This window comes from Pogona vitticeps, chromosome 3 (genome assembly GCF_051106095.1).
Source record: "Pogona vitticeps strain Pit_001003342236 chromosome 3, PviZW2.1, whole genome shotgun sequence".
Classification (NCBI taxonomy): Eukaryota; Metazoa; Chordata; class Lepidosauria; order Squamata; family Agamidae; genus Pogona; species Pogona vitticeps.
The window spans coordinates 43,441,385-43,453,685 of record NC_135785.1 but is presented as its reverse complement, the minus strand read 5'-3'; the positions used below and the strand labels follow the sequence as shown (position 1 = coordinate 43,453,685).

Below are 12,301 nucleotides of genomic sequence, written 5' to 3'. Positions count from 1 at the left end.
TGAATCTGCTGTGTTCAGCTGGATTTACATCTGGTATGTGTGCTTAATACTGCAGTTCTGGGAACAAAAGAAGACTGTTGAGTTTTTTTAGTGGAATGGCCATAAAGAGAACAAAAGGCTATGTTAAAATATCTCTGGAGTAGAGCAGTGGCAGAATTGCTCATCGTCTCTAATCTGTGTGCTTTTTATTCAGGCTTGAACTACTTAGCTCAGTGGAACATCTGGATATATAGGTAGCTAGTTATTTATTGTGTTGTGGTGCATATTGCTGTCTTTTGTTTATTCCTCAAGTAGACATTGCTCCTGATTTTGGTTAACCATTGACTGTTTTTTTGCAGATCAACCGGATGGATTATGCTGAAATCAATATTGACCATAAATTCCACAGACATCTCATTGGAAAGAGTGGAGCCAACAGTGAGTTAAGATAGCTCTGTGTGCAATGTGTATTTTCATTTGTGCTTGTTAGATATAAGCTGCCTAGAAGAGTTAGATACAGATAATGTTGGTAGCGCAGATGACAGTCTTGGGAAAGTACACCTTTAACAATAGGTCTTCTGTTCTTGAAATTCCATGTTGGTCAGTGAACTCTGCTGAACCCCCACTTTCCTCTCCCATACTTTGTAGTCTCCAAATAATGTGTGGGCCTGTGTTCCCCAAAGCTCAAGTGATTTTCCAAGGAAGATTTCTCTTGTTCCAAGACAGGTTTGGATTGAAAAGGATGTGGGATAGCTTTTCATCATAGAATCTTTTTATTTGCAGTCAACAGGATTAAGGATCAATACAAAGTATCTGTGCGAATCCCTCCAGACAATGAGAAGAGCAACCTCATCAGAATTGAAGGAGACCCCCAGGGAGTTCAAGAGGCAAAGAGAGAGCTGTTGGAACTCGCATCACGTATGGTGAGCTCTGGAAAACTGAACGGTGTCTCGGAAGAGGAGGGGAGGAGGGTTAAGGGTTACTGCTAACCTTTGTGTGCCCTGCTACCGGCAGAGATGCCCTCATCGTTTTTCTGTGCTTGGATGACAGACCTACGTGATGAGACTCATGGATTGTCAAACATTGCAATTTGACTCGCAAAATAGTTGCAGTGAGGTGAATAAAGAATAACATATTTCTTTAGTCCATGATATACATCATGGAGACCTTTTTTTTCATTTTGTAGGAAAATGAACGCACTAAGGACCTGATAATTGACCAGAAATTCCATAGAACTATCATTGGGCAGAAGGGTGAACGGATTCGGGAAACCCGTGATAAATTTCCAGAGGTAACAAAATACTTCTTCTTTAATCCCAGTGTTACAAGCTTAATTTTATATTTATGCCCTTCCTTTCAGTTCATAATGGTTTCTCACCAAGATTTTTGGTACCTTATATACTCTTATGGTATATTGCCCTCTGTTCACAGCTGGGTTGAAATAAATTAATATATGTGTTTTGAAGGTCCTTTTTCAGATAGAAAATGGACCTAGTTTTTTCACTTTCTCCTCAGCCACTCTCCTGTACTGATACTGTGCCAATTTACCCCATATAGGATGATCAATGTGTCATATTACCATGATCAGTATAAAGCCTTGTTGATTACATATTATGGAAATAGCTACCTGGAACTTAATGTATATAACCTTAGTATCTTCTATAACCTTCAACTGAATTTTTCCTATAGGTTATTATCAACTTTCCAGATCCGTCACATAAAAGTGACATTGTCCAACTTAGGGGACCCAAAAATGAGGTGGAAAAATGCACAAAATATATGCAGAAGATGGTGGCGGATCTGGTAGGAAGCAATTTGTGTTTGATTTTCACATTTTAACTGTTTTTCAAATGAATCAGGACTGTAGATAACCTTACTTAAGAAATTTGTGCAGAGATAATAGGGCCAATTTGATCACATATGCAATACTACTTTGTATTTTTTCTCTAATTTATAATAATGCCACATCTGAAGCTGACTCTCAAAAGAGTACCTGGGGTTAATTTAAAGGTTGCAAATGATGAACTTATTCCTCACTGAAGAGTATACCACAGTGGTTCAGTCAGTTTAATGAGACATGTTTTTCCTCATCTTCTTTATTTTCTTTCCATCAGTTCTATGTTTTTTGCTATCTTCATCATGAATTAATGTGTTTCTCCTGATCTTCCCTTCCTGATACCTCTCTTTTAGTTTCTGTAGTTATAGTTCTTATGCCTGTCTTTTAAGCTGAATTGGCTTACATTTGGACTCATGATGTCTTGTTCTTATTCCTCTTTTATGCCATGTGGGATTTGTAAATCATATACACTGGGGTGGACATAATGTCATCAAGACATCCTCAAAGTATTTTGATTTTTAAAGCCAGTAAAAAAAAATGGTGGTGTGATCTGCCACTTAACATTGGCAGCATATCTCCAAGCTGCTTTCACATCTTATATGAAGTTCTTTGGTGTCTGTTTCTATTTCTTTAAACCTACATAGGGGGTCAAATATTGTTTTCACTATTTATTTGTATTATTATTTCTTTAATTATCCCAGCTGAGTAAGGAAAATTTGATTAAGTGTTTTCTAGTTTCTGACGAAAAATTAACCCAGATAAAACCCAGGAAGTAGCTGGTCAGAGCGAAGACTTTTTAAATCAGTTAAGCCAATCAAAATAGTGAAACATAGTTTCACAAATATTTGGTCATTGTATGAACACATAGGAATAACATTCCTTGGTTAAGCTGAGAAAGTAGCTGGGAGCCATGTCATTGTGCTTTGGTGAAAGATCATATTTTTTCTGGCACCACTTTTTGTTGGGGTGTATGTGAATGACCCTTGGTCAGCTGACTATATTGGAATTGGACCCTCAGCCTGCCTAGGATTGCCCATCCCAGTATTTGCTGGTAGGGAGATACTCGGTCCTGTGAACAGAAGTGACTTCACAAGAGGAAGATTCTTCAGAGAAGGCTATACTGTGGTGTGTTTTGTCCGATTGAGCAGTGTGAGGGCCTTGTAAGACCTAAGCAGTAACTTTTCCAAACTGTGGTCTGATCCAGTACCCTTTCCTACAGTGGGAAACTTGGCAGTGGCTCTTTCTTGCTCTTCTCTTCCTCCCAGCAACTCTGTAATTTGCTTCCACACCTGGGTAATGTATTTAGCTAAATAGCTGAATGACGTATTGAGCTGATAAACCTGTCCTTTGTAAACTTGTGTCATTCAATTTCAAAGCCATGTTGAAGTGGCAAATTTCATACATCGGTTATGGATTTTATGTACAAAATTGGGAAAGGGGTGCTTTATCTTCAGTCTAGTTCTAGTCAATTTCATTCAGTGCCCCCCCCATTCTAATATGAGAGAAAGCAAGAATAAGAGTTGTCTGTTTTCTTCATTCCCTGTAAAACTTGATGCATCTCAATCATTTTCCTTTCCCCTGCTTCTCTTTTCCTGAATTAAAAAGCCACAAAGGCTCTAGGCTTCCCTTATATGAGCCCTGCTGAGCAACTGTGGTCCTCCATTTGTTTTGAGGCTCCAACTCTAATAATGTGTCATCATTTACTAGGGCTGAAGAAAGTATCGACCGAAAAATATATCTCCAGGGACACTGTGGCCCATCACTGTAGGATCATCATGTGTTTATGATTTCTTTTGGGTTTTTTTGCTTTGTTCTACATCCCCCCCCCCCCCAATTCCAGAAAAAAATATGCAGTTTATATTGTATCAGGCCTAGGTGAGGAACATTTTGCCGTTCTGATATTTTTGGACTCCAGTTTCCATTAAATTCTGCAAGTATGGATGGTGGATGGTAATTGTGGCATTCTGACAATAATTAGAATGCTGCTGATTGCCACCACTGGTACAGAGGCTGCTAGCAAAAGGGAATGGATAAAGGGTGAAATTACATTTGCTGGTACAGTGGGGTCTCGACTTACGAACTTAATCCGTATTGGAAGGCAGTTCTCAAGTCGAATCTGCATTTCCCATAGGAATGCACTGAAAACCATTTAATCCGTATCTGCTCTTTTCGTCCATAGAAACTAATGGGAAGCTGCTATTCCGCCTTCTGCCACTAGAGGGGGATATTTTTTCTTTTTTCCTTTTAACCTAAGATGACTTAGCTTTAAAAAAAAGGAAAAAAAGAGTTCGTAACTCGAATCTAAGTTCGTAAGTCAAGTCCATATATTCCTATGAGAGCGGTTCGTAAGTCGAAACGTTCGTATGTTGAGCCGTTCGTAAGTTGAGACCCCACTGTATTGCTGTGCATCCATCATTTACTTATTCTTTCTTTTTCATAAGGTGGAAAACAGCTATTCCATTTCTGTTCCAATCTTCAAACAATTCCATAAGAACATAATTGGCAAAGGAGGCGCAAATATCAAAAAGGTGGGACTTACTTGCTTCTTGTTATAAATACTTCCCCCCCCCCATTTCTCCTGAGCACATCTGTATATTCCATTCCAGATGAAGTTTCATGCTCACAGTTCAGAGCTGCTTCCTATTTGACTCAGGGACCAACTCCATATCTGTTCAGTTGACATTTCTCCTCCTCCCAATTCTCATCATAGATCCGTGAAGAATGCAACACCAAGATTGATCTTCCAGCAGAGAACAGTAATTCAGAGACTATTGTCATCACGGGGAAAAGAGCCAATTGTGAAGCTGCTCGCAGCCGGATTCTTTCTATCCAAAAAGAGTTGGTAAGAGAAGCAATTTTCCTGAGTTCATGAAAATGTTTAAAGTAGAATGTAGTATAATTTATATATTATACTACAGAGTGGTCTTGACCCGACCAGATAGGTGGGATATAAATGAAATAAATAAATAAATAAATAAAATAAAATATCAAATTCAGTTACATTAAAAAAAGTTACATGAAGATTAAATTTCTTTAAAGCAGTTTATTTCAGTCTACTGTTCCCCGGACATTTAGGATGGCAGGGCCTATTATTATTATTAGGTATTATGCAGCCATGTCCCAAAACATCTAGGGAGTACCAGGTTGGGGGCAGCTGCCTTAAAGGATCTGCAATTCCTCAGCAAAATCTGTTTGGATTGATTTGTGTCCTCTTCTGACAGTTCTGCTAATCTCTAGAGTTCCTGGTGAAGTGCCATCCAGATACCAAAACCAGAAAAATACTGATATGCATCATAGTGATGTCGCTTTTATGCTCTAAACATGTAGTTAGAACTTTCAGCAGCTTCTACTTGATCACAATCTGCAGAAGCTGCCCCACCAAATAGCTGTGTGCTATGTTCAGGAGATGCTCATTCTTGTAAACCTCTAATAAGAAGGAATTTTTTTAGTTTCAAAAAGTGGTGCCAGAAAAAATAATGCAGAGCTTGTGTGAAAAGTTAACTATTTGTTTACAAGAGAGGAATGTGGAAATAGCTGTGAAAGAGGTCCATGCATTCAATTAATGATTATGCTACTGAGTTACATAATTTGCTGAACATGTGGAAGATGAGGCAATTATCCGCCGTATCCTTTTTTGAGTTAGGAAATCTTTTTATTAGATGAAGGCCTCTGAATCAAAAAGAATCCCCATGCAAGGCTTGCCTTACCATGAACAGCATTGTAGCTGGGGTGGATGTAGGCGCACAATGTGCAGCAAAACCAAATGTTGTGGCTGATCCATTTATTCTTTGGGATCAAGCAAGCAAATATATTTCAAGATATGATACTGAATGCTGCTTTTGACTCTTCTGCTCCCCAAGGATTCCAGGTGAACTGACATCTAGGTATGGTATATAGAACAACTCTTCAATGAATAAATTGTGCTCCAATGATTCTTTTCCTAGACCTCTTCCATCTTGTGCACAGAAAGTACAAAAAAGGAATACAAGCAGGCCATTTTGTGTGATTGACTATGGATTGGAGGTTTTTGTAAAGCATCTAAAAGAACATGAAAGGTCATGGTTTTGCACTAGTTGATATTATTTTTCTATTAAACCTATAACCAGATTGTGTCTCTGAACAATTACTTTCACCCTTTTTACTGTGAGGAGGTCAGTTCCATAGAACGTTTCCTTAAAGTACTTAAGAGTGCTTCTATGTGAACAGTGATATTAGATGCAGTCAGGGACTATCATTTGCAGATGCATCCAGCTGTTCCTTGGCATAATGTTGTTGTTGTTTTAGATGTATATACTGCCCCATAATCATAAAGCACGCTCTGGACAGTTTGCAACATAATTATGCAAATAACTTGCCAGATCCTTCTCCTCTTCATTCCAAACCTTGAATAAGAATGAATTGAGAATTCCTTGTTTGTTGTTAAGGATAACCGCTCTTTGTACCTTTCTGCTTCTACCGGTACAGCTTTCACATTTCTCACCCACCTTCTCTTCTCACTCTTTTTGCCCGTTTCTTCACTTTCCCAGGCTAACATTGCAGAAGTGGAGGTCTCCATTCCTTCCAAGCTGCATAACTCACTCATTGGTGCCAAAGGTCGTTTCATCCGCTCCATCATGGAGGAATGCGGTGGGGTTCACATCCACTTCCCCACAGAAGGCTCTGGTAGCGATACTGTCACCATAAGGGGGCCAGCCCAGGATGTCGAGAAGGCCAAGAAACAGCTTTTGCAATTGGCAGAGGAGAAGGTGAGGATTTCAGAATATGGGGAAAAGCAGTATTATTATTATTATAAAATATTAGGCACAGTCAAATCAAAATTATAAAAACATTGACTGGCATTGTATAACAGGTACAAGTTTTAACCAAAAACCCAAGTATCTGTTAAATATTGGCGCAATATATATGCTGTTCCTAATATTGCTGATTTTTGTAGCTTTAATGATAAGATTTGCAATTGCTTATAATACTGTGTGAAATTTCTTGATATTGTTCCCAAAGCCCCAATGACTACGGGGACCACTGAAGTGTGTTTCATACTCAAGTGAGATGTTTCACTTGCCAGATCTCTATATTTTATTAGGGTTTTTTCCCAATTATTTTCAATCCTGAAATATCCTAGAATTGCAATGTCAGTGATCCAGACATTTCTTCATTATGTTAATACTATGTCTGGTGTGTTGTTGTTGTTAGTAGTAGTGTTTCAATTTTTATACTGTCCACCTCGATACTAAAGCCACTCTGAGCAGTTCACAATACACCACAATAACAAAATAAATAATAGTCACAGCAGTAGAGACTGCGCAGTCTATGAAGAGTTCCCTGGCCAGGGCACAGTTTTATATCAAAGTGCATATAAAAGTGACTGAAGTGTTCCTGTTACCAGCAGTTGCCTGGTTTGTGTTAACTTTGGCAGAGTGTGGCTGGATTTATTTAATTTTAAGGCCTAGCTGAGGATACTATAAAGAATGTATTCTTCTGTGCAAACCTACCAAATATTGGGATCTTGCTCGGAGGTCTTGTTTTCTGCATATCTTGCCAAAAATACGTTGGGTGGCGAAACCTGACAGAGCTTCTCTTTAGAATATTGAATTTTCCTCCTTTGTTACTCACTTTTAGACAACAGAACAAAGTGCTGGGTTTCCCAAAGGCTTTTAGATTGCTCTTGCCCAAACCTTATTTCATTTGTACCAATTAGTATAAATACTGTGTAGCTTTTACTGGGGAGTTTTAAACATTTATTGTTTTCTTGTGATGTTGTGTTATTACTTTTAATCAAAGGGTGTGTTGTAACATTCATTTAAGATGTTTTATCTTGTCTTTGTGTCCTCCTCTGGGACCCTCAAGAGAGCTAACTAGCTGCAGTAAATAGTAATAGCACAGAGTTTAAAGATGACTAATGACAATGTAGTCAACAGAAGTGGTTTTTAAAAAGGCAGATCAAAAGACATAGAACAAAAAGGTACAAAACTATTACCAGCATTAATCAGTACGGAGCATACAGAAATGGAGCCAGAAATATTCAGCTACTGCTCAGAATGGCTTCACATCCACAACTACTAATTACAGCAACTATGTATAAATGCAGTGTTCAAAGACCCCTGAATAGCAGTTGCACCTTCCTCTCATATTCCCTTCTGTGAAGATTCTCAGTCATCCAGGTGAGGTTGTCTGGAAGTTAAGTCATGGCAACTGGACTTCTTTCTTATTAGGTTGGAACGTTTTGCTACCTGTCAAAGTAGCTTCTTCAAAACTGAAAAGGCCTGCTTTAAGCCAGTAGTGTCTATCTTGAGTTTCAGGATGTTTTAGAATAATGTTAGTATTGATGGAGTTTTATACGGTGGTGCAGTTTTAAACTGTAAGGCGACAATTTAGGGACTTGCTCCTTTCTTCCCTTAGAATCATATGTGCAATTAAACTGGCGTTGTATTGCATTAGAAAGTTTACTGAACTCTACATTGTTAAATACTGTATGGCAGTGATCCTCCAGCATTTCAGGCAAGTCTTTCCCAGTTGTTCCAGAGAATGACAGGGATTGAGCCTGGAATCTTTCGCATGCAGGGCATGTGCCCTGCCACTGAGCTATGAACCCTCATGAAGACATCTTGTCAACCTGTGAAAGAATATGCAGTTTGTCTGGGATGTTGGCTTCTGTTGGTCTCTTCAGTGTAATTTCCTGGAACTTGACAGGGCTGAACTTCATTCTCAATTACTCAGAACTGACTCTCTTATTTACTAACCAACACCCTTGACATACAAGTTTGTGTTTTCTTTGGTGTCCTAAATCTGTGGAATGGGTGGTGGATCTGACTAGGCTGACTTTAATCGTGTTGAGTTTGCCACTGCTAAATTATTTGCGAGTAAATTGTTTGGCATCTAGCTGAACTATATCAGTTCCTTTAACTATTGATTTTGGACATCTTCATCTCAGATCAGGTATGATGCAGATGCCAGGACAGGAGCTCTCAAAGCCACAGCTTGGAAAAAATTACTTTTAGACTATATTTTTTGGGGAATTGTATTCAAAAAAAGTAACTTTTCCAAGCTCCACACAAAACTTACTTATTCCCATGTACCTTATTACCTGGCCTTTTGCTTCTAACAGATTTCATATTTAACTTTAAAAAATATTTCTTCCTGTTCACAGAGTAGTCATGATCTTAATACTGTAGTTCTTTGTAGCAAGATAAATTGGGAGTGTTATATGGGTCAGTTTTGGGGGGAAAGCATCTTTCCAAAAGCACAGTAGGGAGGAATGTATTGATAATCAACACCTCATACCCACTTGTTGCCTCAGCTTCAAGCCAATACAATGCCTGTCTGAGTAGCTGATCAGGGTGTCGTGCCACAGTTCAGACTGAGCAGAGATTCAAACCCAGATTTTCCTTGTCCATATGCAACATGCACTCGTTTACCCTACTCTACCCTTTGTGGAAGAGGTGTAACTTAGGATAGAGTTTGACATGTACAAGATTCCATGTTCAATCCCTGACATCTCCAGGCAGGACTAGGAAAAGTTGCAGTCTAAAACTCCACAGGCTAATGCCAGTCAACGTAGACAGTTATATTGAGTAAGAGGAATTTATAGTCTGAGGAAACTTCCTACATTCTACCATCATTTTATTATTCTAGTGGCACATATATTTAGGTATGATCCCTCCTGAAATAACCATAGCTGCACATGCATGGTCAGAATGCTACAGACTCTAATAGGCAAAATAAGTACATACAGGCATTGACTTGCTTATTTCACATGATTTGTACAGAACATGTAGTTTTGCTTTTTCTGGAGTATAATCCCCCCCCAGAAAACATGCACAGCTCTGCTTCTGTGTATTATGTACTCTTTACCTTAACTGTTCTAAAATAAAACTTTAACCTGATTTATTTTGACCATCCCTATTCCAAAGCTATTAATCTCCACAAATGTGCATTTACCAAAGAATAAGTTAAGTTAGTCTCTCACAGTTAAAAAAGCAAAGAGAATTTTGAAGCCATAGTCATTAATACTGTTGATTTGATTTTTATTTTATTTTTATATATTCCTTCTATATAGCAAACAAAGAGTTATACTGTAGAATTGCGTGCCAGGCCGGAATACCATAAATTCTTGATTGGCAAAGGAGGTGGCAACATTCGCAAAGTACGTGATAATACTGGTGCAAGGATTATCTTCCCCACTTCAGAGGACAAAGATCAAGAGCTGATTACCATCATGGGAACAGAGGAAGCTGTCAAAGAGGCCCAGAAGGAGCTGGAAGTGCTCATCAAGAATCTGGTGAGGAATGGATTTGTTTACTATATAAGAAATTGCCTTTGGATGTTGGCATCAACTTATTGGCTGTCATTGTTCTGGAAAAGTCTCACTAGTGCTGTTCATATGTGTATTTGCAGGATAATGTAGTTGAAGATTCCATGACTGTGGATCCCAGGCATCACCGTCACTTTGTCATCCGGAAAGGGCAGGTGCTACGGACCATTGCAGAAGAGTATGGGGGTGTGATGGTCAGCTTTCCACGCCCTGGCACACAAAGTGACAAAGTTGCCCTTAAAGGAGCAAAGGATTGTGTTGAGGCAGCAAAGAAACGCATCTTGGAGATCATTGATGACTTGGTGAGTGTTCAGTTTAGATGGGCTCTCTTTTCCATCAGCACTGTATGCTTCTTCGTACAGCATGTGGATATGCACAGCTGTGAGGCATTTGACATATCAGATTATTCAGGCTGAGGAATCAAAGAAATAAGCCCCCTGGGCCTGTTTCAGGCTTCTCGCAGGAATTCTTAATTTCTAATGACACCCAGGCGAAAAGGGATTTGCTAGAACAGTCTGGGCATGAAGAAAGAGCCTGTCTTGATTGGGTCTACTTCAGGTAGTCGTTAAGGTTTTTTTAGTAGTGGAAGAATTCCAGATTACCATTCTTTGATTATGATTCTTCTTTTAAAAAAATGTAATTAGAAGGGTAGCCTTGCAGTCATACATTTTAAAGGAATAAATAGAAAAGAAGGGAACCCTTCTTTTCATAACTTTGTAATAAAAAATTCTTCACTCAGATCTCCAGAATTATACTGGGGAGATGGGAAAGGGGTATTCATATTCAGAGACACATGTCTTTTTTTGATATAGCATGGACTCTCCCTTCGCTTATTGATGCTCCCAAATTATTTGGTGAGCCCTTCATAAGGCCATTCTGTGCACATTATTACAGGGCATGGAAACCAAGTAGTGATGTTAAAGTAAACATGCATGTTTCTTTAAGCCTGCAGGTGTTTGTTGAAGCTGATACTGAGCATTCTCAGGAAGCTTTGCATCTCTTCTCCTTTGTAGCATGCAATGATGGGGTGGACTTTACTAGGTTTTTAACCATTTTAAATGTTTTTAATTATTTGATATCTTTTTAGCTATTACTGTAGTTTAATTGCTTTTAAATCTGTAATATTTTAGTATTATTTGTTTGAACAATGAGAGCTGCCTTGAGTTACCTCACTGAGAGAAGAGTGACCTACAAATAATCCTAATGAAATAACAAAATAAGTCAGATTGGACTTCCTTATACAAACTGGACTGCAAAGGTTTTTATACCAAAAGTGCCAGTCCTCCTCCTGTGGTATTTTTAGAAGATTGATTAAGGTGGAGCTTTGCAAAGAGGCAATTAAAAACATTCTTCCATTGAGGGAAAACTCATAGACCTATGTTTGACTGTCACAGTATGGTTTTTAATGCTTTTTTCTCTTTTCTTCTTTGGTTGATAGTTACATACTTACATTGTGTTACAGATTTTCATATTTCTATTATATTGTTTGTTGTGATTTTCTGTTTCTTTGTACACTGACCGGGGTAGTGGGCTGCCACTAAGTCAGGCAGTATCAAAACAAAACAAAACGCAGCATGCTTGGACAGAAGAACAAATTAGTGTTTTCAGAGGTTCACTTGGTTCATTTTGTAGGCACATCCATAGTAACAAAGTGAGGGTTCTGACCTTCTTCCTCATAAACATATCATTATTGTTTTTGTAAGTTAACTTTTTGGTGCTGTCTTTTCAGAGGGAGATATTATTTGGGGAAACCACCTCTGTAAGTCTTCTTTTCTTACATTTATAGGAAGCCCAAGTGACAATTGAATGCACCATTCCTCAGAAGTATCACCGCTCTATTATGGGCCCAAAAGGTTCCAGGATTCAGCAGATCACTCGAGATTATGGTGTTCAGATCAAATTCCCAGACCGGGAGGAGAATGTTGGTATGCAGTCATACTAGCCTGCCCATAACAGCACATGTGTGGGGAATAAAGATGATCCCATATTTACATAGATGCATTTGGAACTTTGAAATGTATGGTTCTGTGACTGAGAATGGAAGGACCTGAAGTGATTATTCCTTCCACTTTCTTTTAGCAATATGGTTTTCTTTACATTTTGATCAGGGGGCTAAATGTGGCTTTTAACTGCAGTAAAAGCAGCACTTTAAGATTTCATATGTCAGCCACAATGCA

The 12,301-nt window shown here is 38.6% G+C and overlaps 1 protein-coding gene across 4 annotated transcripts in view; it reads left to right on the top strand.

The window, feature by feature from the left end:
• HDLBP (high density lipoprotein binding protein) overlaps nucleotides 1-12,301 on the top strand; it is a 66,041-nt gene that overhangs the window by 44,832 nt on the left and 8,908 nt on the right. For all 4 annotated transcript variants that reach the window (XM_072995902.2, XM_072995900.2, XM_072995899.2 and 1 more), the window contains exons 11-20: nucleotides 339-417; nucleotides 763-902; nucleotides 1,166-1,270; nucleotides 1,669-1,782; nucleotides 4,258-4,344; nucleotides 4,527-4,658; nucleotides 6,343-6,561; nucleotides 9,870-10,091; nucleotides 10,208-10,426; nucleotides 11,911-12,049. In XM_072995902.2, coding sequence (XP_072852003.1) covers nucleotides 339-417; nucleotides 763-902; nucleotides 1,166-1,270; nucleotides 1,669-1,782; nucleotides 4,258-4,344; nucleotides 4,527-4,658; nucleotides 6,343-6,561; nucleotides 9,870-10,091; nucleotides 10,208-10,426; nucleotides 11,911-12,049 — 1,456 coding nt within the window. The remainder of the gene's footprint in view (nucleotides 1-338; nucleotides 418-762; nucleotides 903-1,165; nucleotides 1,271-1,668; nucleotides 1,783-4,257; nucleotides 4,345-4,526; nucleotides 4,659-6,342; nucleotides 6,562-9,869; nucleotides 10,092-10,207; nucleotides 10,427-11,910; nucleotides 12,050-12,301) is intronic.